Consider the following 25273-nt stretch of genomic DNA (forward strand, 5'->3'; position numbering starts at 1 on the left):
AAAATGCCTATTTTTCTAATTTTCAGGACGTTGCGGTGGGTCGGAAGGGGCAAAATACTTAATGGCTTCTAACGCTGCCAGAAAATCAATTTGAATCAAACCAAATCTCGTTTAGTTCTAGCCTCGGTAAAGTCTTTCAGTTGCCAGAGTTTCAAGCAAAATTATTTTTTGACGCAAATTTGAGTGGGTGTCTTTCAGAAAGACAGCCTCTTAAATCCGTGAAATCAGGAACTTTCGCGAAATGGTACTCGGCATGGCGAAATGAAAATAATTTGCGAAATTGTACATTTGTCAAGTTTCTCATTGGTACTTTGCACAAGTGGTACTTGGCGTAAGTGTTGAAATCGAGAACTTTTGCGAAATGGAAATGGAAAATTAAATATGCTCATTTGGTGAAATGGTACTTGGCGAAATTAAATCTGTATATGTATGAAATCAGGAACTATTGCGAAGTGGGACTTAGCATAGCAAAATATAATGAGACGAATTTGCGAAATTGTACATTGTCAAGTTTCTTATCGAGGGGTATTCGTATATGAACGACGGATGAGCGAACGCGAGGAAATTAGGTGCTACCCGGTCACTCATTTTCGGTGCTTATATACTATATACGATTTTCGATACCGGCCTAATGTTTGTATTTATGAAAAACACGCAAGCTCATTTAGACTTAAATGATTCGTGTGTAGTGTTTGTTTTATTTAAATTTTGCGAAATACCTTTTCCTACTTTTTTTTGATAACTACCTTAAATTTAGTGATTTTATTTTCCCAAAGTTCAGCGTCTATTCAGCATTTCTTCGATTTTTAGACTAATTTGCATGGTACCAGTCTCGAGTTTAAGCTTTGCTTAATTTTCATGGATCGCCAAATTCGCTTAATTAATTTGTCGTTAAAAACAGCAATCATCAAAAGGGAAGTACTAATGGAAAAAACTTGTGTGAGAAAAAAATAAAAGAAACATCTGTGATGGGAAATAAGCTTTAAACATGCGAAAGGTAATTCCGAATTCGGTACAACTCAATTAGCTAACAGCTCTTCTCCATAATTTTCAATTTAAATTGGTCGGAAAAAAAACACTGCATGGGAAAATGTAATATGGAAACATTTGCACACTCAAGAGCCGACATTAATTAATCTTCTTATTTTTACGGTGTATTTATATTAATGCAATTTAAGATAGGAGTAAACTTTCGGTCGGACTAAAACGCAGACCACGCAGACTGCAGACTGCAGACGGCAGACCGTGCAGACGGTGCAGACTGAGTAATTTTTTTCTTCGTTTTTTTTTACAAAACTTTTGACGAACGGTTTCCAAAGTTCGTTTGCAATTCGTGAGCTTCGGTGGTTATTTCATTACGTAGTTGTCAATCAAATAGCGAACTTCGAAATGAAATTGTGAAGTGCAGCGAGGTTGGCAGGTTGAGAAGTTCGCAAGTTGCTCCAGTTCGTTTAATTTGGTAAAATAAATCCGTTCACAGTACAAAGGAAAGCAATTTAAAGTCCAGTAAGGCGGAAAATAATTGAAAGTTGGCTTCAAGGACAAGGATTATTTTATTTAGGTCCTAGCTTGTTGAGTTTTCTTCTACTGTCAGACAGTGCGTTACACTGAAAACATTGGAACACTGTAAGTTATAGGTAAAACGACCTGAGCGGAGATAGCAGTTTATTTGCTAAGTTACATGTTTCTAGTTCAATTTCCTAACGTAATCAAATGCTTCAGTTGGTATTTTTGCTTTGGGAATAGAGGATTTTTCACGACAAAAATCCGAATAAATTTAGTATTTCATAACACTTATATCCTCAATAATAAAATATAAGTAATTCGTAAATAAATACACATTTCAACTGATTGTTCAAAAGCAAGTGCTGTTTATTGGTAAATTAATTTTAGAAGTTAGTAAATTTTCAACCAAAGCTTATTTTATAATGTTTTCATTCTTTGCGAAGCGAGGCCGAAGGCCGAGCGTAGCGGGGTGTATAATTTTGTCCCTCAAAGGGCTCAGGCGGGATCAAATCTCGTGTAGAGTTTACGGTCATATATATTTGTGAGCTTGGTGTCTGGCGGAAATGACGTCACACGGCCGTGCGCTGGTGGCCTAATGGTGTAAGGCGTCGAACTTGAAATCAGATCTTAGAGGCTGAGGGCGCGGGTTCGAATCCGGCTAGGGTTTTTTTTTTTTTTTTTCTTTTTTTTTTGTGGGTTCGAATCCTGAGCCTTTCATTTTTATCGTTTTTCTTTTCGGATTAAAATAACACTGATTTCCACATAATACTCCCTAAACGCCTATTCAGGCTATAAACCTTTCATCGCCATCAGGGGCGCGCGGGCGGAGGGTTCGAATCCTCCTGCCGTTCGTTCTTCTTCTTTTTTTTTAATGCCCTCAAATAAATGTCCAAAATGTGACTATCCAATAATTTGTCGATGATTTTGAAAATAGCCTGCGCTTCCCAACGCTTTATACCTCTTTACGAACCAGAAAGAGCCGCCATCTTCAAAGCGGAGTAGACCCTGGGAACGAGGGTGTCGCGGCCATGCCCGTTACAATTCAATTAATGTTCAACTTCAAATAATCCACTCCTTATTTATAACACCCCCCCCCCCTCCCCAACCCAGAGCTTCGCGAGGCCCTGCGAGTCACGTATTACTAGTAAATATAAATTATTTCAGACGAACAGAGTTAATCACAAACAGACGGATGGCGCGAATTGCGTGTTGTGTTAACACAGCTTGAAATATAACAACACGGAATTGAAAAGTTCTGGTTTTCCGCGCTTTCAGTTTTCCAAACTGATGTTTTTTTTTTCTCTGATGAAAATTTTACGGCACACGCAAGCAGTATTTTTACATGTAAACCGGTTCATCTGTTGAAATTGTCTGCTTTGAAACTAGTAGTAATAGGTGAGTCAAATGAATAACACCTCAGAAGTAACCGCTTTTATCGCAGCTGGAGTTCGTTTTTTGACAAGTGTTAATGAGTCACGGTAAATTCCCCGACTTTGTTTACCCACGCGGAAAAAAACAAAATTTGCATACCATGTTCAGGCAAGCCCTTGACATGTTCAAACAAGCCCTTGACTGTCACGTCACGCGACGCTTTTTTTCACAGCCGGTGTTTTGTTATTGGCGATGGGTCATGATATTACAACGTCTAAAAATATTATTCGGGTAAACCCCCGACACCCACGCACAAATTTGCATGCCGCTCGCGGCTTCATGTCAATTGAACATTTGCAGACATTGAAATATACACAAAGATGGGCCGAGGAAGAAATGGAGTTTTGATAACAAGTGGGAAAAAAATTTAAAAGGTTTATTGGGCCACCTTTACAAACTTTTCAACATAAAAAAATTGCTAAAGAAAACAATCAAACAATGATTTTATTGTCAGAAGAGGCGATCGCACAGTTGAAAACTTTTGACAAAGGGCTTGTCGCAAACCTCTTGACAGGAAATTGACTCTTTTAAAACTGTTTTTTTTTTGTACGTCTTAATATTTACCAGAAATTATTAAATTTAACAAACCTGTTTTTGTATTTATTGCTCCGTTTTTATTTGAAATTGCGGCCAAAATTTTGTCTCCTTTTGATGCTTCTAATGAAACCAGGTCCTGTTTTTGGAAATTAGAAACGGTTGGACTGATTGTGGCTGACCCCCTTCCACCATCTTCTGTTTGAACCTTGATAAACACCTGTACTTTATCATTTACAACATTATCATCTTTTTTACTTAAAATAAGAAACTGCCATTCTTCAATTTTTCCATCAACGGGCATAATAAAGTAATTTAAATTAAAATTAAATTTAACCGAATAAAAAACAACAGAACTTGGGTTAAAACTACCCCCAAGAGTAGTTGTACCATCGGTTCCATCATAAAAACCGTTTATGACAAAATTTGGTATTTTTACTATTTTTGATATTTTTGGAAAATAGTTTTTTAACTCGTATCCATTCATATCAATATCTGTTTGCATTTTTACTCCCCCATTTGATAAATCAATTTGAGGTAAATTTTTAAGGTTTTTTAACTCAAACCCATTCATATCAAGATTGGTTTCCATTAAGATATCTCCGCTTGAAAAGGTAAAAAGTCTTTCAAAAACATCGCTTGGAACGTCTGCCTGGTAACCTTCAACACCGTAAGCAATTAAAAAAGCTTGCTTACTCGCTTTTGACCCCAAGTAACCGGGATTGGTTATATCAATAAAAAGTTTATCGTCACGGCTTGACGCATTTTTTTGTGAGTGAATAATTGTTCGCATGTATTTTGGACTGTGATTGTTAAAGCGTTTTGTATGATAATTAACAGTGTCGCCCCCAAAAGGTGACGAAGCACTTAAACTCCAGTTAAGATCACTTTCAGGAAAGAAAAATTCAACGCAAAGAGTGTAATCACCAGGGAACAAGCCAGTGAGGCCGATTTTAAATCTTGAATTGAAACTGTCACCGGATTTTAGTAAATTAAAACGAAAAGCGTTTCTGTTAACTAAGTGAACATTAGAGTTAAAATCGTAAACAGTCGTTAATGAGTCAACATTTGTAACTCCTGTGAAAGAAGATGCTGAAAAAAACAAATGTGAAAACAGATTTTCTTTTGTTCCTGAAGAAATTGAGTGAGTTGAAACATACTTTTCCATTGAAACCAAGTTTACAGCGTCTTGGTCTCCGACAGGATTTGCAAGCTGTTTGATTGAATGGTCGTTCATTACCAAATTTTGATTAACAATGCCCATTTGTCCAGGGTCGCCTTTTGCTCCAGCGGGACCTTGTGGACCAGCAGGACCAGCTGGGCCGGCATCTCCTTTTGGCCCTTTTGTTCCAGCAGGCCCAGTATGCCCAGCAGGCCCTGTGGCACCAGCGGGACCAGTTGGACCTGTTTCACCTTTTGGACCCGCAGGGCCAGCAGGACCAGTTGCACCGACGGGGCCAGCAGAGCCAGTTGCACCTTGGGGCCCTTGTGGACCAGCAGGACCAGTAGAGCCAGTTGGGCCGCTGTCACCTTTATCGCCTTTTTGACCAACGAAACCTCTTGAGCCAGTTGGGCCTTGGGGGCCTTGAGGACCAGTGTCGCCTTTCGGGCCAGCGGGGCCAGTAGGACCACGAGAACCTTGAGGACCAGCAGGACCCGTAGGACCTTGGGGACCTTGGGGGCCAGTGTCGCCTTTATGACCAGCAGGGCCAGTCGAACCTCTTGGGCCAGGGGGGCCGGGAGGGCCAGTTGTTGATGAGCTGCCTGAAGGATGACCTGTGTCTCCGTTAAAAGCTCCCATTATATACATTCGTCAAAATTTTTTTTCGTAGTTTTTTTTGGCCTGTCGTGATACAAAAAAGAGAATTTTGTTTTTGTTGCCAGATTAAGCAGATTTCTGTTTATGCCAAGCTCATCAGCAATACGGTTATTTTCTCTTGGAAGAAACGAAAAAATGCAAAAATGGCTGCAATTATCACGAATATTTTTCGGCACTTTGAAAAAACATTGAGAAAGATAAATGACGCTGCATTGCCGATGCCTCCCGTTTATGAAGTAATTGATGATTTCGTTTTGATTGCTTTCACAAACCATGTCGTCAAATATGACAATTTTTTGGTTATCATCTGTCAGCTCTTCAAGCGGAGGAACGTCTTGTGAGGCTTCAATGACTTCATAACCTGTTTCTGGATTGACTCTTTTTCAAAATCGTCAAGAATCAACTGGTACTTTTCTTGATGAAGGTTTTTTGCGCAAAGATAAATCTTGTCGTAAACCAAAAGCTCATAAAGCATGTGTAAAAGAATGTTTGTTTTTCCAGAGTTGCTTGGACCACAAATAAGCATGCGAAAGGTGTCTGATGGCATGCTTGGATGCTTTTGTTTGAAAGCACTTTGCGAATAAAACTCAGGATCGTAATTCGGAATCTTCATTTTTTAGTTGTTATATATATACGCAAAAAGATGTCGATGAAAAAATGGCAAACACTTGCTGAAAAAAAGGCCGCTGTTGAGCAGCAAAATGAAAAAATTCTTACTGCAATGAAAAACAAAGCGATTGAAAAAGAATTCGGACAGCTTTCAGGTGAGGAGGTATTTAAACCGCTGACACGAAGGCTAGACCGCGCCTTTACCACGCAAATGAAAACTGATGCTGAAGAAGGCCCAAACTATAACCTGGATGATTTCGATCTTTACAACCCATTTGGTGAAGATTTCATGCCAGATGAAGAAACACCCCCGCCAACTCCGCCGCCGTTACCAGAAGTGCCTGACTATTCGATGGTTGAATCTGACCAAGATTTCGAAGACGAAACTCCAACATCATCACCACCATTAACATCATCACCAGCCCCACCTCTTGCGGAAAAGGAAGATGATGATGATGATGATGATGATGCAGAAGGTGATGATGATGCAGAAGGGGGTGATGATGCAAAAAATGGAGATGCTACACCCTCGCAAGATTTGTCTCAGTCGGTTGAACGAGCCAAATGGGGAACACCACAAAAACCAGGAATCGAGGGATCAGAATCAACTGACCTGCAGGTGCTAAACAGCATGTTGACAAAAAATGTAAACAATCCCGACTATGTCGTGAAAAGTCCGAAATCAAAATTTTACGGTTATACTCTTCCAGACATAAAAAAAGCGCGAGACGAAATTTTAGAAAGAAGGGGAGAAAAGAAAGCAAAATCTTCTTTATTTTTTGAAAAAGAACCCCCGGATCAAGAGGGGAGCGGTGTTGTTGATGTTAACGACCTTGTTGACAGACTTTATATAAGCCTCGGTTCAATTGATGCAGGAAACACTTCGAAAAAGTTGCGAAGTCAAATAATTTTATTGCTGCAAATGTTAATGAAACAGAAAGTGCTGTCAACAGAAGAAGCAAAAAAATTTTTACATAAGTATAATATACGATGAAACATCTTAACCTTTTGCTCAACTCCTCGATTGCAAAAAAGAAAGATGCAAGAAATGAACCTCATGACTTTCAGATTTCGTTTGATCCACCGATCAATTTAGACGCTTCAAAAAGATACAAAGCGGCTATGAATGAGCTTGTAACAATGAGCTATTCTTGGTTTAATGTTTCAGAAAAATTGACAACAACAAATTTAAATGGAAGAAAAAAAGTGACTCAGACTGGATTACTGTCACTATTCCTGAAGGAATGTATGATTACAAAGACCTAAACGACGCTTTTCAATCTCATACAGGAAAAACGGATGATTCGAAAGACATTTTCAAACTTTATTTTCACACCACGACATACAGGGTCATAATTCTGATTGCAAACGATTACGAACTTGATTTGAGCGAAGGCAATTTGTCGGAGCTTATTGGATTTAACAAAAAAATCTTAAACGACATGAACAATGTTGGTGATCGTGTTCCGAACTTGACAAGAGGGGTAGACTGGATTTATATTCATTGCGACCTTATTTCAAGAGCTGTTGACAATATTGCAGACGATGTTTTGTACACGTTGTCAACATCGACTCTCGAAATCTCTTACCCATTTTCGAAAGAGCCTCGTCGACTCTTGTGGCATCCGGTTAACAAATACCGAATTAAATCGATAAGAATCAGAATTAGTGATGGACATGGAAATGACCTTTTTCTGAACGATCAACCTGTTGCTTTGAGCATTGTTATCGAAGAGGAAGAATGATTTTTGAGAAAAGTATAGGATGAACCACCCAAGCGAGTGAACGCGATTTTACGACAGAGGTCGATACAGATATCGGCACAAAGGAACAGGGGTCGTAAGAGATACTTTAATGTCTATCGGAAAACGATTCGCAAAAAGCGGGAAAAAAAAGGCAGAAGAGGCTGTCAAAAAAGCAGCTGAAAAAGCAGCTGAAAAAGCTATTGAAAAAACGGCTGAAACCACCAAAAAAGTTGCTGAGCGTGGCGCGGAAAAAAATCAGCAAGTTTTAAAAAGAAAAAAAAGTCTTTTACCTGATTCCCGAAAAAAGCTTGAAGAGTTGATGGAAAAAAAAGGACTCAACCAAACGTCGAGACAAAAGCTTGAAAATATTTTAAGAAGAAAAGAAGCAAGGTTGAAGGTAAACCAAATCGTCTCAGAAAATTAAAATTTTTTTGCGGATATATATACCTGGCTTTGGGAGCGATGTTCAGAAGCGGCAAGTTTTTGGAAAAAACTGAGTTTGTGCGGTTTGGGCTAGACAAGCCAATCAGCATTCCTGGAAACGCTCAGCACCAGACAAAAAATGGCTACAAATTTTCTGTGACTGACAGAGACAACTGGTTCGACTGGTACAACGCTTACATCCGAGCAGATTTCACATTCGAAGCGACCGCAGATGGGGCTGCTGTTGCAGGAGACACCCGTTCCGCGCCGATTAATGGATCTTTTTCTTTGTTAAACAAATTGTGGTCAAATCTGCAGGCAAACCTCTCTATAACGTTGACGACGTTCACAAGCTGATATTTATCAAAAACTTGTTGGATTATTCTGAGGACTTCTCCAGAAGCGTGGCGAAAAGCCAGTTTTGGTATCTTGATACGGATGACAGTAATGTTACAGCAGCGGCCGCAACAAACCTTGGAATCCGAGAAAGGGGGTTATTAGCCCACGCGGGTGCAACGGTCAACACTATTATTCCTCTGAACAGGCACTCTTTTTTTGAAGAGCTCAGTGACAAGCTTTTGCCACCAATGCAGCTTGAGCTTGAAATACAACTTCAGTCTGACGCAGAAATGATTTGGCAGAACGACGGCACAAACAGGCGAATTGTTGTAAGAACCCTTGAGCTGTGGGTTCCAATGCTTTGGTTCACGAGCGAAGGGCAAATGCTTGCGAATGAAGACTTTTTAAAACCAAGAAAGTGGACTTACATGAGTGAAATGGTGGAGCCCAGCAGCAGCCGACGTGCTGCTTTCGGAACTTGGCAGATAAATCCTGGAATTAAAAACGCAAAGCATGTCTTCATCTTCATCTTCATCCAGCAGACCCGAAAAGTGAACGCTCTTACCCAGAACCCGTACTTTTTTGACACTTTTAACATTGACGGAGATGACTCAGCAAAGCTCGCCACTTGCAGGCTGCAGTACGGTACTTCCCAGTTTTATCCTGAGCTGGAGTATGACGAAAATTTCAAGCTGCGAATCCTCAACGACGTGATGAATTACCGTTACCGAAAGAATGATTACAATACAGGAGTTCAGCTGCAGACAAGCAACTTTAGCACACTTTACCCTTTTCTTTACTTCGACCTTCGAGAAAACAAAGATAACTTGACAAACGATCCGAAGCAGATGATTTTTCACTACAGGCTAAATGAAGCGGCAAATGCCCAGGATTACACGATATTCGCTGCTATTCTGTACGAAAGCGAAATGGTTCTGAGGCAGGTGGGTAACGAACTGGTTGTGGTCTAAATTTTTTCACAAAATATATACAAGATGACTTCTTACTACCCGCGTAAGGTTGTGCTTTCTGATGGACAAAAAAGAAAGCCTTGCCAAGGCGTTTTCAAACAAAACAGCAATTACACTGAGACTAAAGTACGAAGACATTTCCGGAGGAGTCGGAAGCACTTTGCATTTGACCGCCAGTCAAATCAAAAAAATCAAGCAAGCCGTCAGCGACAAAAGGGGAGTTGATCTGAAAATGAGCAAAACGCAGATCAAGAACTCACTCAAAATTGTTAAGGCCGCAGTTCTCGGAAAAGGGTTGCAGGTAAAATCAAAAGGTGGCAATGGTATGAGAGTTATGCCTGCACACGTGATGCAACGCTCGCCTCCATTCATTGGAACTTGGGGAGAAAAAAAATGAATTTTAAGGACGTTCCTTTAACTGATTTTGACCTGTTTGCGTGGTGTGATCAACCGGCAAAATCCCGATAAAAGGTGTTTTTTCAAGAAACGAATTTTTGCCAAAAAATCACTCTCCCTGCATAATCAACATGGACGACTTGGGCGGCCTTGGCACCCATTCGGTTTGTTGCTTTCAAAAAAGCGAAAAAGAAAGCTATGAGTACTTTGACTCTTTCGGTTTGCCTCCACCCGCAGAATGGGAAAATGAGCTTGTTCTAGAAGGAAAAAAGAGCTTTTTGCGAAACGACAACCAGCTTCAGTGGGAAAAAAGCGTGCGGTGCGGTTACTACTGTTTGCTTTTTTTGAACGAACGAAACAAAGGGCGGTCGTTTAAAAAAATTCTTGAAATGTTTTCTGACGATTTGATGAAAAACGAGGATGTGGTTAAAAGGTATTTTTTAAGACAAGTATAGAATGGAGGTGTATTGCGTGAAAGAGCGACGATTTACGCCCAACTTGCTCGGCAGTGAAAAAGTGGTGATCACGAAAAACGGACGAAACATGCTGAAAGTCAAATGCGCAAGTTGCGGAATTACAAAGACAAAGTTTCTTCCAAAAAGCCAGAGCCAAGGCGGAGCTTTGGCAAAGTACAAGCCACGCACAGTCGACAAAATCGCCGAGGGTGCAAGCATGTTTTTGTCTGGTCCATCTCCCACGTTTGCGACGGCAGCTGCGAAACTTGCAGGGCAAGCCTTTAAAGGGGTACAAGATAATGTTCGTTATTTTCGAAGCACATAAATTAAACAAAAAAAGAGATAACAATTAAATGGAAATTCAGAAAGTTTACTGCGTGAAAGAAAAGCGCTGCACTTACAACGAACCTTACAGCAAAAAAATAACGATAAACATCGAAGGCCAAAAAATACTTGAAGCCAAATGCAACAGTTGCGGTATAGGAAAGATCGTTGTTTACGATCCAGTAAAATGTTTTTGGCGCGCTAAAGGTGCTTGGAAAGCCAAACAAAAAACAGAATTTTTTTAGACAGGTATAGAATGGAGGTTTATTGTGTGAAAGAAAGGAAGTTCACTCCCAATGTGCCTGGAAGCGAAAAAATCGAAATGACAAAAAACGGCCGAAAAATGTTAAAAGGCAAATGCGCCAGTTGCGGAATAACCAAAACAAGATTCGTTTCAAACAAAACGGGGGCAGGCGTCTACATTCACAAAGCCATCGCCAAGTTGCCAAAACCAAAAAAAGGGTGGACGCTGCCGGGGCACAACTATACCGGCCCTTACAATCCTCTTGAAAAGCAGCTGACATACGACCCTAAAACCGGAAAGATATTAAAAATCATGCAGCAACCAACAGGTGCGACAGACGCAGTTGCAATGCAACACGACGTTGATTATGCCGTATGCGCAGGCAAAAAAGACGAAAAAGGTTGCAAACATGTGGCAGACAAAATCAAAGTCTCTTCGAGATATCGACGTTTTTGCATGAAGTACGAGTCGAAGGTTTATCCTGTGCATTGTTCTTCGAACTTATCATTACAGTTTCTTTGTAGTTTAGTTTAACAATTTCCTATCTTCGCGGAGGAAATGCAGCCATATAATTTTGTCAAAAATAGCTCGTCCGCGCCGGGTATTTATACACATATTCCCTAACATTACACAAATAAACAGTGCAAATTTCACCTAGATCTGACAATTCTATACTTTAAAATTGCAAGGACCTTTCGAGGCAGTCGATTACGGCAGCGAAATTAGCAAATGAAACAGCAAAATATGCGTTTGACGCTTTGTTTTTGTCATTTTGTGACGCCATATCTGAATTGTTATAGGCAGACCGCTGTTTAATGTGTTCAAGGCCGTAGCGTAACGATTGCTCCACAAAAAAGCAAAAAATACAGATATTTCCGACTACTGTCGGAGAAAACTGGCTCAAAAATGGCTTGTCTGCGCCGGGTATTTATACACATATTCCTTAACATTACACAAATAAACAGTGCAAATTTCACCGAGATCTGACAATTCTATACTTTAAAATTGCAAGGCCTTTCAAGGCAGTCGATTACGGCAGCAAAATTAGCAAATGAAACAGCAAAATATAATTGCAGCGTAAACAAATCGTTACACTCAAGCTGCGTTTTGTCTAGGCTCTGCGAGGGTCGGATATCAAGACCCAGGATTAAACAAAAGCCATATATACAGTGAATGCTTTCGAATTATATTTGAAGATGAAATAAGAAAGAATTTTGCTGTCTTTGACTGAAATTCCACTCGAACTGCGTAGATACGATCGCATGTTGTAAAGCCGATTCATGCAACATTGCTGTCATTCCCTGTCAACGCGAGGTCACGTCCCTAACGACCTAGGCTGATGACGAAATAGAGTTGCGCTTGCATGTAGCGACCAAATTTGGCCTAATTTTTAACCGCTCCTAAGCTAAAAGAAGCCCCCATCTCTTGCATTTGTTTTAACTTCAATAATATCTTTGAAAAGAGCGAGTTTTTTGGTATGGTTTATTTTTGACGTTTGTAATTTTTAAACGATGTAAGTGCTAGTGATTATTTATTCGTGTTTTAGTTACGCAATCCATTGTTTGTGCGACGCTTTTTATAGATCGCCTTTCAGACACACGTGCGTTGAGATAAGAAAGCTGACATGTCACTTTTAAAATTGTTATATAACGTTTGTAAATGTGAAAAGTCACGTTTTTTTCACGAGATCGCAAGTGATCACCCACAGCGGAAAGTAATCCCTTGAGAAATTAAAACAGTCCCTTGAGAAATTAAAAAAGTCCCTTGAAAGTTTACAAATATGTGGTTCAAAATTTTGTCCACTAACCCCTATTCTACGTTTTTAGCTTGTAAACAAGCAAAAACGTCGAAAAAATGGTGAAAGCGCTTGACGCAGTTCCCAAAAACAAGCGCCAGTGGGGGCACACTTTGGCAAGAAACGTAATTGCATCAAAGGAGAAGGTTGGCTTAGGGGTTGGAGAAACCGTAAACAAAAAAATCGGAGAAAAAATTCCTGGTTTTTAGCAGGCGCAAGATCTTGCTATGATGATTACAGGAGCCGTTGGCGGAGATAAAAAGCTTCTTGAAAAATATTGGTCGGGAGACATAGCCAAGGGCGCTTTTAACACCAAAACAGGTTTGTTCAGCAAAAAGTTTTGGACTCACCCTTCAGAAAACCAAGACCCTTCTTGCTCAGCCACAGTTTATAACAAAAAAACAGAAAAAATGGGTTAACCATTATTGCGATTAAATCTGAAAATTTTTGCCCTCAAGTATAATGGCCACCGCTACCCAATACAGACGAGCCGAAATCAAGGCAATGAAACTGACCTTGGAAAATCAGCAGGCCCACTACGAAAAGACTTCCGCCAAATTCAAGCGCTGGCATACTCGCTGTCAGACAGCTTGCGCTTTAACGGGCGGTGCCGCGACGATTCTTACCGGCTCAGGTCTCGCAGCTTCGCTTTCCGCTGTCGGCATTGTCGTTGGAGGGCCTTTGATTGCGACAGCGACCGTTCTTTCTCTCGCGGCAACCTCTATGAGCGTCACTGTCAAGTTTTTCTTGCGAAAAGCAAAAAAACACAAAAAAATACTTTCGATCGCTGAAGAAACTCTCTTGGCGATCAACTCTCTCACGTCTGCTGCCTTGGAAGACGGCAAAATTTCTGACAACGAATACCAAGAAATCGTCAAAAAGTACAGTGCCTTCTCTTCGAAAAAAACGGAACTGCGTTACTCAAATCACACTGACGGTGCGCGCTCCCACCAATCTTGAAAACTTTTCTCGGCAGCTTTTTTCGTTTTTTTACTTTTCGTCAGGTTTTTTGCCAGCTTTTCGATTATTTCTTCTTTTTTTGGCCAAGAATCGGGTAGCTTTTTGAAATAAAAATACAAAAAACAGACATAGTTAACGTTTTTTGCATCCTTTTGTATTCTTTTAACACATTTACCAAAAAACGCAGCCTTGCCGGCTCAAAATCCTGCCAAGAAATGCCGTTTTTTTTCAAAACTGTTTTCAAATATGACAAGTTCGCCACCGGCGGAATCGATCTTCTTTCTGTCTCTTCCTGTTCTTCGAAATCTTGGCATTCTTGAAAAATAATTGGTTCGAAAGGTCTTTTTTTCGCAACAAAAAAGAAATTTTGGATATCTTTTTTTGTTAATTTAACGCCCAGACCATAAGGGTCATCGCCAAATTTTTTTTTGTCTTTTAGCCACTTGAGTCTTAAAGATTCAACAAAGTTATAATAAATCGTAATCATATTATTACTAAAGCCTGCAAGGAAACAAGTGTCATCGCCAAAATATTTTTTTTCTTCCATGTTATATTAAGTCTTTTAAGTTCAAATGGAAAATAATAAATTGGAGTCACGTTACTACAGCCCGCAAGGATACTGGAAAGGAATTTCTGCAATAAAAAAATTAGCCAAAGCCGCAAAGGTTTCCGAAGATACTGCAAAAAGGTGGCTCGGAAAACAAGCTTTTTGGCAAATCTACCTTCCCGCACCACGATACGTTCCTCGTCCAAAGTTTGATGTATCTTCTCCTAACGCGGTCCACCAGGTGGACCTTCTTTTTCTTCCTCATGACAGATTGCCGCGAGGGCGAAAAGTTTACAAATACGCGTTGACTGTTGTTGACGTTGCCAGCCGTTACAAAGAGGCCGAGCCTTTGACCTCAAAAGATTCAACTGAGGTTGCAAAAGGTTTTCAGGCAATTTACAGGCGTAGTGCACTGAAATGGCCACAAATGCTGCAAGTTGACCCCGGGCGCGAATTCATGGGCACTGTTACCAAAGAAATGGAAAATCAAAAAACAGCTATTCGACGCGGGCGTGTTAACATTCACAGAGATCGGGCCATTGTTGAACGTTTCAACCGCACACTGGCAGAGCGCCTGTTTGGTTATCAGTACAGTGTCGAGTTGATCCTGCCATCTGGCCACCGGTCGACAGCGTGGGTTAAGAGGCTACCCGAAGTTATCGCCGCTCTTAACAACGAAGTTACACGGCTGACGGGCAAAAAACCCTCAGAAGCTATTAAAGTAAAAGCCGTTGCTGCCAAGCCGTCGACTCCTTATTTGAGGCCTGTTGGTAAGAGCGAAAAAAAGCTCCCCTCCTCCGTGAATGTTAGATATTTGTACCAGCCGGGTGAGTTAGAAGGAGGTGGAAAACGCGCCACCGATCCAATCTGGTCTTTGAAAGTCTTTTCGCTTGAAAGAGCTGTAATGAAACCGAACGAACCTGTTTTGTATTACTTGCAAGACGGCCCCAAGCGCGGCTTTGTGCGCGAGGAGCTGCTCGTCGTACCTCCTGATACCTCCCTTCCACCGGTGAATGCCAGCTAAAGGTGATATTCAATCGGTTCGGTATGTATTCCATCTTCAAGCACCCAACGTTTGTCGTAATAGGCGCTCAAACCCAGTTTTTCCTGCTCGTAAGTTACCATTTTTCCTTCCTTCATACGGAAGCCTCTGTTATTCGCTTTATCAACGCTGCCTTCAAGAGCTGCCTTGAAACGCTGCCAAGTTACTTCGTTTTGCGACTTTGACATACCCTTGGTGCTAAACTTCTTTTTTTCACCCTCTTGTTCCTCGATGAAATAACACTTTGAGCAAAGCGCAATCATCCGGCTGCCCGTACACTCAAGCTTAAAGAGACCAGGGGTGCGGCCGCTCCACTTGTCCCAAGCCAGCCATTGTTTTTTTTGGGACTCGAATTCAAGTTTCAGCGAGGGTTTTACAATGTCTTCAAGCTTTTGTGCCGAAATAGCCATGTAACAGCTGTCTGTGTCCATCTGAATGAGCTCAAAGTCTTTTCGACCAAAATACTTGTCTAAAAAGTCATAGTAAAACTTGAGCATGCGCAGCTTTGCTAACTGGTAAACCGCGATCCCAACTTGAAAAGGCCTGCTAATAGTTATCCGGGGCTTGCGACTTTCCAACTCGTACGCTTGCCCGATTTCATCTAAGTCACTAAAATACGCGCTTCGTAGGGCTCTGTCAACCACTTTCTCATCTTTGGTGTATATCACATTTGTTTGCCGTTCTAGTGCCTCTATCAGCTTCCCGTAAGCACTGTTTCCTAACAGCTTAAAACACGTCAGCCAGTAAGACCTTGCTCTTATCAACATCACCTGTTCTCCGCGCCTCTGTCACTTGTTCCACAAACCAGGGAAAGATCTTTTTCGGTTGGTAGTCAATCGTTCGGTGAACCGCCGTTATCTCTGCCCCGTGTTCCACATACCAGCGCAGCAGTGGAGCATACAAAAGAATTTTTTTGGAAGAAAGGGCACCAACGAGCTTTTTACCATCTCCACGATTTCTTTTTGTTTTTTTTCAAGTATTCATACATGTGTTGTGGAACAGCTTCGCCTGGAACCTCTTTGTTGTAAAAGAATGGCGGCATCTCTTCAAACTTTTTCCACAATTTTTTTGGAATCTCAATGTCAACTTCAGCAAATCCAAACCATTCGCGTACGTAAGAAGGATTTTCTCCTTTCAAATTTTCCGTAAGTAACTTCGCCTGCGCTTTTTCAACTCCTGAAAATTGGTGGACTTCTTCCTTTCCGCAAGGCATGTTTTCCAACATTGTTGACAGATAAAGGGCATTTGCATCGTAGCCGACAATGTTTTCGCAAAGACGCGGAACCACGAACTGGTGGTCTCTTATCTTTGTAACAAAAGCTTCATGGTACCTTGTAAAGACGATGCTGGGACCTCCCACAACCGCACCTTTCAGCATTTCGTACGCTTCTTCGCAAGGGGAAAAAAGTTCAGCCCCTCTTTCAACAGATCCTCTGAGCAGGTAATGTAAGCTAACCCCGGGAATACTGACTGCGTCTTTAAGAATGTCGATCCTCTTTTCAGTGTAAAAAGCTTTCATCTTTTCAAGAGCTTCCAGGCCAGGAGACACGTCGAGATTGTTGTAATAGCGCAGCCAGTCTGCAAAGGTGCGCATGCCCTTTTCCGCAAATGTGCGCTTACACCCCTCCCACTCCTCCCTTGTGAGCACGAATCGCCCTTTCAACTTCGAAAACCACGCTGGGTAGTCAGGAAGCCCAGGGTAGTCAAGCTTTTCGGGGGAGTCAAACCACTCGTAACGAAACCACAATTTCTTTGCCTCGCATTCATAAGCCTTAACCCACTTTTCATAGCTTGTTCCCGGCCCAAGGTAGTTGATAATGTCAAGAAACGGAAGCCCTGAGTGAGCAAGAACATGATTTTGTTGCAGTTTTTTGCCACTCTGACTTTGCCGGTTGTGTCAGCAAGACATTCAGCAAAGTTATTTTTGATCAGATTCAGATCGTAACTGCCAGAGTTGAACCCAACGACAGGTACCTGGTTGCACCATTCCTCAATTTTTTTTCGCTGCGATTTTGGAAGCAGGCCTACGTCTTCTGGCATAAATTCCGCTCTTACTTGAGTCCGGATGTTTTTTCCGCGTCTCTCTAGCTCTTCCATAAACTTGCGGACCAGCTCCGTGGGGTCTCTTTCACAGATGTGGGTGGGCTCTCTTTCAAGAGTGTCACCGATGCTTACCGAGATTGGCACGTGCGCGTTTTCGATCGTGAGTGTTGGCGTCGGTTCCTTTCGCTGATTATTTTCGCCATACGCCTCGAAATCGTACAAGATCGCGTGCGGGTAGCTTTTTGTTTGCGCCCGCGGTGGATCAACAACGATTTCCCTAACTTCGCACGCCCAAGCCTCGATCACGCGGTAGCCGGCCCTTCGAAGCAATCTTGTACGTTTCATTGTGGCTTTGAACCTGTCTTCGCGTGTTTGGTCGTTGCGGTCAATGATTTTGTTACGATCTTGCGGGTAACATTTTCGACACCCGTGCCAGTGGCACCCGTGGTATTGAAATACAGTTTTTGAAATAGGGTCGTACCCGTCGACAGGTGCGCGCTCAACCCAACGCTCGCCAGCATGCCCGCACATTGCGTGGTGAATGTGAATTTTCCGCCGCTTGGCTTCTTGGTCAAGCCACCGAAGCGATTCTTTGGAAGCTTGATGGTTTGGATAGAAAGCCTTCTCAAAGCTTGTCTGCGGTTCCTCAACCTTTTTGCTCGGGCAATCGATTATTGTTTTTCCTTGGCTGCAAGTTTGGGTATGCCGTTTAAGGTTACAAACTTTTGTAAATCTCGCGTTGCAATGGGCGCATGCATACGTCTTGGCTAATCTTTCAATATCTTTAATAACAAACGCGTGCCCTTCCCAAATGCCGATCGTCAAAATGTTCTTTAGCATAGCTGAAGGGTTTCTTGTTAGGTTCCATACGACTTCCTCATCTTTTTCTCGCACAGGCTCATAAACTCGAATGCCGAGCCAATCAGAGAAAGCAGCCCCCTGATTCAAATGCCTTTCAACTTTATCTGATTCATCAAGAGATGTTTTTGGACAGTCGGTCGGCTCAGTTGCGAGTTTAAAAAACCTCTTTGCGAGACCACGAGCTGCTGCTGTGCTTCGATTTGGGAGGGCTCCTTGATGCACAGCAATGCAACGCCATAGACACAAATTATCTTGATAGGTATCTAGCGCAACCATTGGACCCGCACGCCCACGCGCAAGATTGCGCAGCCAGTCTGGTAAGGGGCCAGTGCCTAACAGCGGTTGCCGGTCAAGCACAACCTTTACATCAACATTAAAAAAGCTTTCAAACTTCCACTTTGTAGAAGGTCTTTTAATATTGTCAGGGGCCAGGCGTTTTGTCTCCTGTTTGGTCAACCATTTTTCCGCTGCAGAAAGCTTATTAATCCAAGGTGAGCCTTTGTTAATGTAGTAAACAATGACCGTATCATCATCAATGTTGCGCAACCGATACGAGTAAGCATGCCTGATATAAAACGCTGTGTTTACATTTTCTCGAAATTTTTCCATAAAGTTTGGTGTAAGGTCTTTTTCCAAACCTCTGATAAAGCGCCATCGAATAAAACGCCGGCCACTATTTTCCTCCCCCTCGTATTCCGCGACATCAAGAAGGTTTAAAATCTCATTCTGATAATTTGTTACCACCCGATTTTCGTGTGGTACAAAAGGATCAAATTCATTTTGAATGTTCTTCCTTTTTTGCTCCTTCTTTTCCTTGCGACGAAGTCGCTGAGGGGGTTTTGGGTGATACTTTTGTGAAAGCAACGGTTTTAGCAAACGCTCTTGCACTTCAAGAGGGATCGGCTCATCCAGTATATTACGGACAACTTCACGAAGTGGGCCCGACATTTGAGGCATTCGCTCAATTTGTTGCTCAACAAACTCGTCAAATTGACTTGCTTTGTTCGCGGTCAACAAGGTCTTGCTGAAAGCCATGTACCTAAAAAGCACAAATGTTCAATTGACATGAAGCCGCGAGCGGCATGCAAATTTGTGCGTGGGTGTCGGGGGTTTACCCGAATAATATTTTTAGACGTTGTAATATCATGACCCATCGCCAATAACAAAACACCGGCTGTGAAAAAAGCGTCGCGTGACGTGACAGTCAAGGGCTTGTTTGAACATGTCAAGGGCTTGCCTGAACATGGTATGCAAATTTTGTTTTTTTCCGCGTGGGTAAACAAAGTCGGGGAATTTACCGTGACTCATTAACACTTGTCAAAAAACGAACTCCAGCTGCGATAAAAGCGGTTACTTCTGAGGTGTTATTCATTTGACTCACCTATTACTACTAAACTGCACACGGCAGAATTTAATTGTATCTATTTTTAGTTGGGGTCGGATGGCATTGGGAAAACTCAGTTGTAACATTCACAGACCATTTTCAGGGCAACCTTGCTTTAGTCCGTTGATTTCCTGCCTTACTGGACTTGAGATTGCTTTTTGCTGTACTGGATACGGATTCATTTCATCAAATTAAACGAACTGGAGCGAACTTCTTTTCAACTTGCGAACTTCTCCGACCTGCCAACTTCGCTGCACGTGAAATTCACAATTTCATTTCAAATTTCGCTATTTGATTGAAAACTACGTAATGAAATAACCACCGAAGCTCACGAATTTCAAACGAACTTTGGAAACCGTTCGTCAAAAGTTTTGTATAACGCACTGTAAAAAAAACGAAGAAAAATTACTCAGTCTGCACGGTCTGCACCGTCTGCACCGTCTGCACGGTCTGCCGTCTGCAGTCTGCAGTCTGCGTGGTCTGCGTTTTAGTCCGACCGGTAAACTTTAGCTTTCGATGTCGTTGTCAATCATGGCCAACATCTCCAGTTCAAATTTTACAAACATTACCAACAAGTTGACAAATATTGGCAATAAAGGCGAGGTACCAAATGCTCTGTACGAGATTAACTCCATCATCACCGTCATCATTAACAGCATCACTTGTCCCTTGACAGTTCTGCTCAACATGCTGGTGATAATGGCCGTGAAAAGAAGACCAAGACTACAGAGCAACACCAACATCTTGCTGGCCTGTTTAGCGACAACTGATGTTTTTACTGGTCTCGCAGTGCAGCCATCGTTTATCGTGTGGAAAATATACGTCGAGTTGCTTGGTATGACCGAATCTCAAACGTTATTCATTTTTCACAGGACTTGTATACGAACTGCGTCTGTTTGTTCTTCTCTTCATCTGATGTTAGTAACTTGCGAAAGACTTGCTGCGATCAAATGTACTATGCACTATCCTTACCTTGTCACAAAACGAAACATTAAGGTGGCAGTGATCCCAGTTTGGATCGTTGCTCTCTTATGTGGGGTATCCAGGGCAATAAACAGCGACGCAATATTAACATTTTTTAGCGTCTTCGCTGCTTTTACCGTTATTTCGTGTATTCTTTTCATTTTCTGTTCTTACGTGATTTTATATCGTGAAACTCTTCGCCACAAGAAGAAGATCAAAGCTCAACAGCTGCCCCAGAGGAAGTGGAACGATTCGCCAAAGAAAGCAAAGCGCTTAAGACAACTGTGTTTATAGTTGGTGCTGTTGTGCTGTGCTTTGCACCAGTGGTTTTATTAACCGGGCGGAGACTGGGCCGGCCCGGTTCATAAATCGCCCGGAATTTTGTCGTTGTCGTGTCGGTAAATCGTTCCAGACCCGCTCGGCCGCTTCCTTGGGCAGGGTTCAAATCACGCACTTTTGATATTTATTCTGCAGGAGCTATTAAACCCGGGCCCGGCTATTAAATCACTCTTCTATTTTAAATTTTATCTAAAACCCTGATTTCTGTTAAGCGTGAAATATATATTTTTTTGTTATTCAAGCGTTTGGATTGCGAAACCGGTTATTGTTTTGACAGCTCCAAACCGCTACGTCAGTCACGCAATGTTTTTGCAGCAAGCTTTACGCATAGCTGCTTTTTAAAAAAAACCGGCTGATAGCCAGAGCATTTTTGTGCCGGAATACTTTGAAGATGCTTTCCATTCAATAGGAAGAATTATGTCCATGCATTTTCATCCGTGCACAGTTGAGCTGGCAAAGTCGCGTATCAGAGACGATTGAATTTTTGCACAGCAAAATAATCTTATTTTGGTTCTTAATGTAAAAGCTTTACTTACACACTTCCCAAGACTTCAGTAAACAAAATGGTAATGTATAGTATTTCTACGAACTATGATGGTATTTGTGAAGGGATCCGTAAAGCCAGCAAGTAAAACAAATGGTCTGCAAAATGAAAATGAAATCTTGGCGCGGGTAATTTAATACATGTAATTAAATTCTCCCACGGCATGCAAAATTTCACGGTTTTGAAATTTTCTAAATCTTTTTGCCTTTAAAAATGTTTCTTGACTCCATCTTGAATAAAAATTAATCAAAAACTTTTTTCATGTTTCTTTATTTTTTCACGTTTGTATTAGTTGCCTTTTTAGGCTTTTGAAACGAACACGGCATCTATTTATAGATTGAGGCACCGTGTGATGTTTTTAATACACATATTTGCTTTATTTGTCGTAGTAGTTCACTACGCCGCTTTAATTCTTGGCCAGGATTCAGATCCCGCACTTTTGAAATTTACTCAGCAGGAGCAATTAAAATTTCAGTTTATCTAATACTCCAATTTCTGTTAAACGTGAAAGATATATTTTTGTGTTTTTATTCAAGCGTTCGACTCAAGCGAGTACTGGAGTCCGAAACCGGTGATTGTCGACAGGTCGAAGCTTTTTTACATCAGTGACGCAATGTTTTTGCAGCAAGCTCCTTCATTTAAAAACGGCTCCAGACTCTACTTTGAAGATGTTTTTCAGTTAGCAAGAATTGTGTCCATTTTGTCCATTTCCATCCGTGTACAGCTGGGCCGACAAAGTCGTGTGTCACAGACTAATTGAATATTTACACAACAAAAGAACCTTATTTTGTTCTTGATGTAAAAACTTTACTTGCACACTTTTTAAGAACTCAGAAAACAAAATGGAAATGCAAAGTAATAATATAATAATTTCTTCAAACTAGAATGGAATTTAAATCGGTAAAGCCATCGTGTGAAATAATAGACGGCAATAACTAAAAGTGGCTATAAGCCACTAAACTCGGAAAAGTTATTATGAAACAAGAATCGAAAACAACAAACTGACAAATAAAGGTTTGCTAATACAAATGATGTTATACTTTCCAAACTTCTGTTTACTTCACTTTGATTGTCATCAAATACTGATCGAGAGCAGACCGAAAGGCCAAGAGATAGAGTTCCCATCTGTTGCAAATTGATTTCTTTCTTTTTATTTTTCCTTTTTGTTATTTGAAGGTAACGAAAAATAATAATAATAATAATATCATTGGCTATAAGTCGAGCGATTTTTTTTCATCAAATCGTACTGAAATAAATTCATCTTTACCTGAGTGTTTTGGGTTAGTTTTTTTCTAACTGGTTCTAAAAAACCAAAGGTTTACGGTCTCGGCTTATAGCTGAATAAATATCATAATATTATTTCAAGAAAACTGACGTTAATACAATATTTCGGTTGGTGACTAAGCATGTTAATTTTATGTAATTTAACAAGAAATGTAGGTATCAGAGAAAAGGTCTCATTCTCTAGAGGCCTTAAAACACTTGCACGCATTGCGTGCATATGTCTAACAGGAAACGAGTGAAGGAGTGATGGAGTGAAGGAGTGAAGGAGTGAATTCACTTCGCCCACTACAACTCTTTTCCGAGTTAAAAATGAAAACTTGCCCTTTGGCCCGTATAATTAATTAAATTTTATCACGGCATGCTATTTTCACGGCTTTCAAAATTTTTAATGCAATTCAAATGTTTCTTCGCCTCATCTTGAATCTTTTTTTCACATTTAGTTGGGATTTTTAACAGCATCTGTTATCTAATACGTGTGATCTAATGCATGCCCTTTTTTAGTCTTTTTATTTTCTTTTGTAATTTTGTTTAGAAGTTTTTCTGTTATTCTTGATATTTGACTCGTTTTATTCGTTTTTTTATTACTTATGTGACTCGTTTTATTCGAGCATTCGAGTCAATACTGTAATTTTCTGGTTACTCCTCTCTTTTTAGCGAGAAATATATAATATATATTTTTTTGTTTTTCATTCAAGGGTTTTGAGTTTCAGTCGGAACCGAACGGCGATGGAGAAATGACCTGCAATGAATCACGCAATCAAGAACTCGCGTTTTCGTGACTGCTTCCCAAAATTGACGTGAAGAGCTTGCATGTTTGAAAGCTAAAAAGCTTTCTTATCTTGTTCTTATTCCCATTTTTTTGATGTGATACATTTTTAAAAATGTTTAAAAACGCTTCTTAGAGTCTTCTTAGTTTTTAACGAAATCTTTCTAATTGTTTGTTTGTTTTGTTCGGAGATCATTTGTACTGCCGTTTAACTGGTTTGAGTTCATTTATTCAAGATTGCACACAAAACGTTTTCAATACCTAGGTTATTCAGTATTCAGAAAAAAAAAATTGAAAGCCTAAGCAGGAATTTGTCCAAGCATGGAAAAACAATCCACAGACTTGCGTGTAACTCAATATAAATTAAATGCTATTTTAAAAGTTTTTGCTGTACTTGCCTTATCAAGTAGTTAAACATTAACCGCCCGGTTTTAAGCATTAAGCTTTAAGCGTCTTGTTTCTCGTGTTATCGGTTGTGGGACTGTTCCAAGCCTCAGTCTCAGTGTTCTTACCGTGGGTCCGTACGTTTTTCATGTTAAACTCGCTTTTTAATCCACTGATTTACTGCTGGCGACAGAAAGAAATGAGAAAGTTCGTATTTCGATTTCCAACCCAAGTTGTGCATCCCGATAATTAAAAAAAAATCAATAAAAAACTGAAGACAGTGGATACGAAAAATTGTTTCGTGTAATAAGAAATAATAAGATACACATGTTAATAGATCCAAGTCACTACAAATGCAAGTATCAGTCATCGTTCCTTAATTTTTGTTGGAAATAATCACTACTGGTTGTGACAAATAGCCTGAGAATGTTAAAAGGACACTGTCACGGGGATTTAAATGCTTTTCGGTAAAAAGTATTAAAATTGACGATAGGTCTTCTCGTACATGAAATGCACCAAGTACATTAAAGGAAGAAGGGAGCTATTATAAATTTTAGGTATTTTTCCAGTCCACAAGGACAACTCTTGAAAAAATCAGCCTGATTTTTTCAAGTTGAGATCAAAAATTCCTGATGACATCACAATAATATGACTTGTTTATCGCTTCAGTACACTTGCATGGTGATTTTTAACAAATTTGGAACACTATTCGTAGTTTCCATATGTCTTTAGCCTCTTGAGGTTTTGAAGTGAAACTAGTGACAGTGTCCCTTTAACAAATTATGCTGTAAGATATTGTACCCAGTGTCAGAATGAATAAAGCGTTTTAAAAGTGAAACAATAATCTATTTTTTTTTTGGTGGTGGTGGCGGTGGTGGTTATGCGGGGGTTGGGTGGAGGGGGGTGGAGTGGAGTATAAGAGGGGAGGTGAGGAGCGCAACACTTTGCCTACCCACCGTCACATGTTCAGAAACCCAAATCGTGCACAGGGAACCCGAACGCTGTATTGGCAAAGTTAATAATGAAAATAAAGATATGTTTGTTACCTGTGCTCCTGTGTCTTTCTTTGTCCTTAAAATGGTTGTGCTCTTGTGTCTTTCTTTGTCCTTAAAATGGTATTTGAATCGGTGCGAAAACGGTTTGAGCAAGCCTTGTCTGACGCTCCGTAAATAACGACGCAGTTAACACGTCTCGTATTTCCATTCATGTTATTAACTATTTCTTTCCATATTAACCATTAACACTCCTGGGGAGATAATCTCGTATTTCAATTTAACGGCCACGGGAAAGAGAGAAAGAGCAAGGGGTGAAATTGCATTAGAGTCTTATACCAGTCTGTGACTTCACTTGAGGTGACCAGTCTCGCGCGTGGACAAAGCGCGAAATGCGCGAGGAAACACGAGCCGACGGCCGGCAGCCTTTGTCTGCTATAGATTATTCGACGAGCAATTCGCGTATTCCTTCGCAACGTTCAACGACAACCAATTTTAATGTCATTTACTGGTGAGTTCATGATTTTTCTTTCGTTTCAATGTTTTACATTTTAGATAAAAAAAATATTTCCT

The 25273-nt window shown here is 40.7% G+C and overlaps 1 protein-coding gene and 1 pseudogene across 1 annotated transcript; one reads left to right on the forward strand and one right to left on the reverse strand.

Moving 5' to 3' along the window:
* Positions 1–14771: 14771 nt before the first annotated feature.
* On the reverse strand, positions 14772–16740 carry LOC144661345 (uncharacterized). The gene is made up of 2 exons (XM_078522069.1): positions 16228–16740; positions 14772–15838 (listed from the first exon to the last, which is right to left on the reverse strand). The coding sequence occupies exons 1-2, from the start codon at positions 16732–16734 to the stop codon at positions 15119–15121; spliced, it is 1227 nt and encodes a 408-aa protein (XP_078378195.1). The 5' UTR covers positions 16735–16740; the 3' UTR covers positions 14772–15118.
* Positions 16741–19959: 3219 nt separating this feature from the next.
* Positions 19960–23961, forward strand: LOC144659366 (beta-2 adrenergic receptor-like; annotated as a pseudogene).
* The last annotated feature ends 1312 nt before the right edge of the window (positions 23962–25273 follow it).

The sequence above is a fragment of the Oculina patagonica genome, chromosome 7 (genome assembly GCF_052425735.1).
Source record: "Oculina patagonica isolate OP01 chromosome 7, crgOcupat, whole genome shotgun sequence".
Classification (NCBI taxonomy): domain Eukaryota; kingdom Metazoa; phylum Cnidaria; class Anthozoa; order Scleractinia; family Oculinidae; genus Oculina; species Oculina patagonica.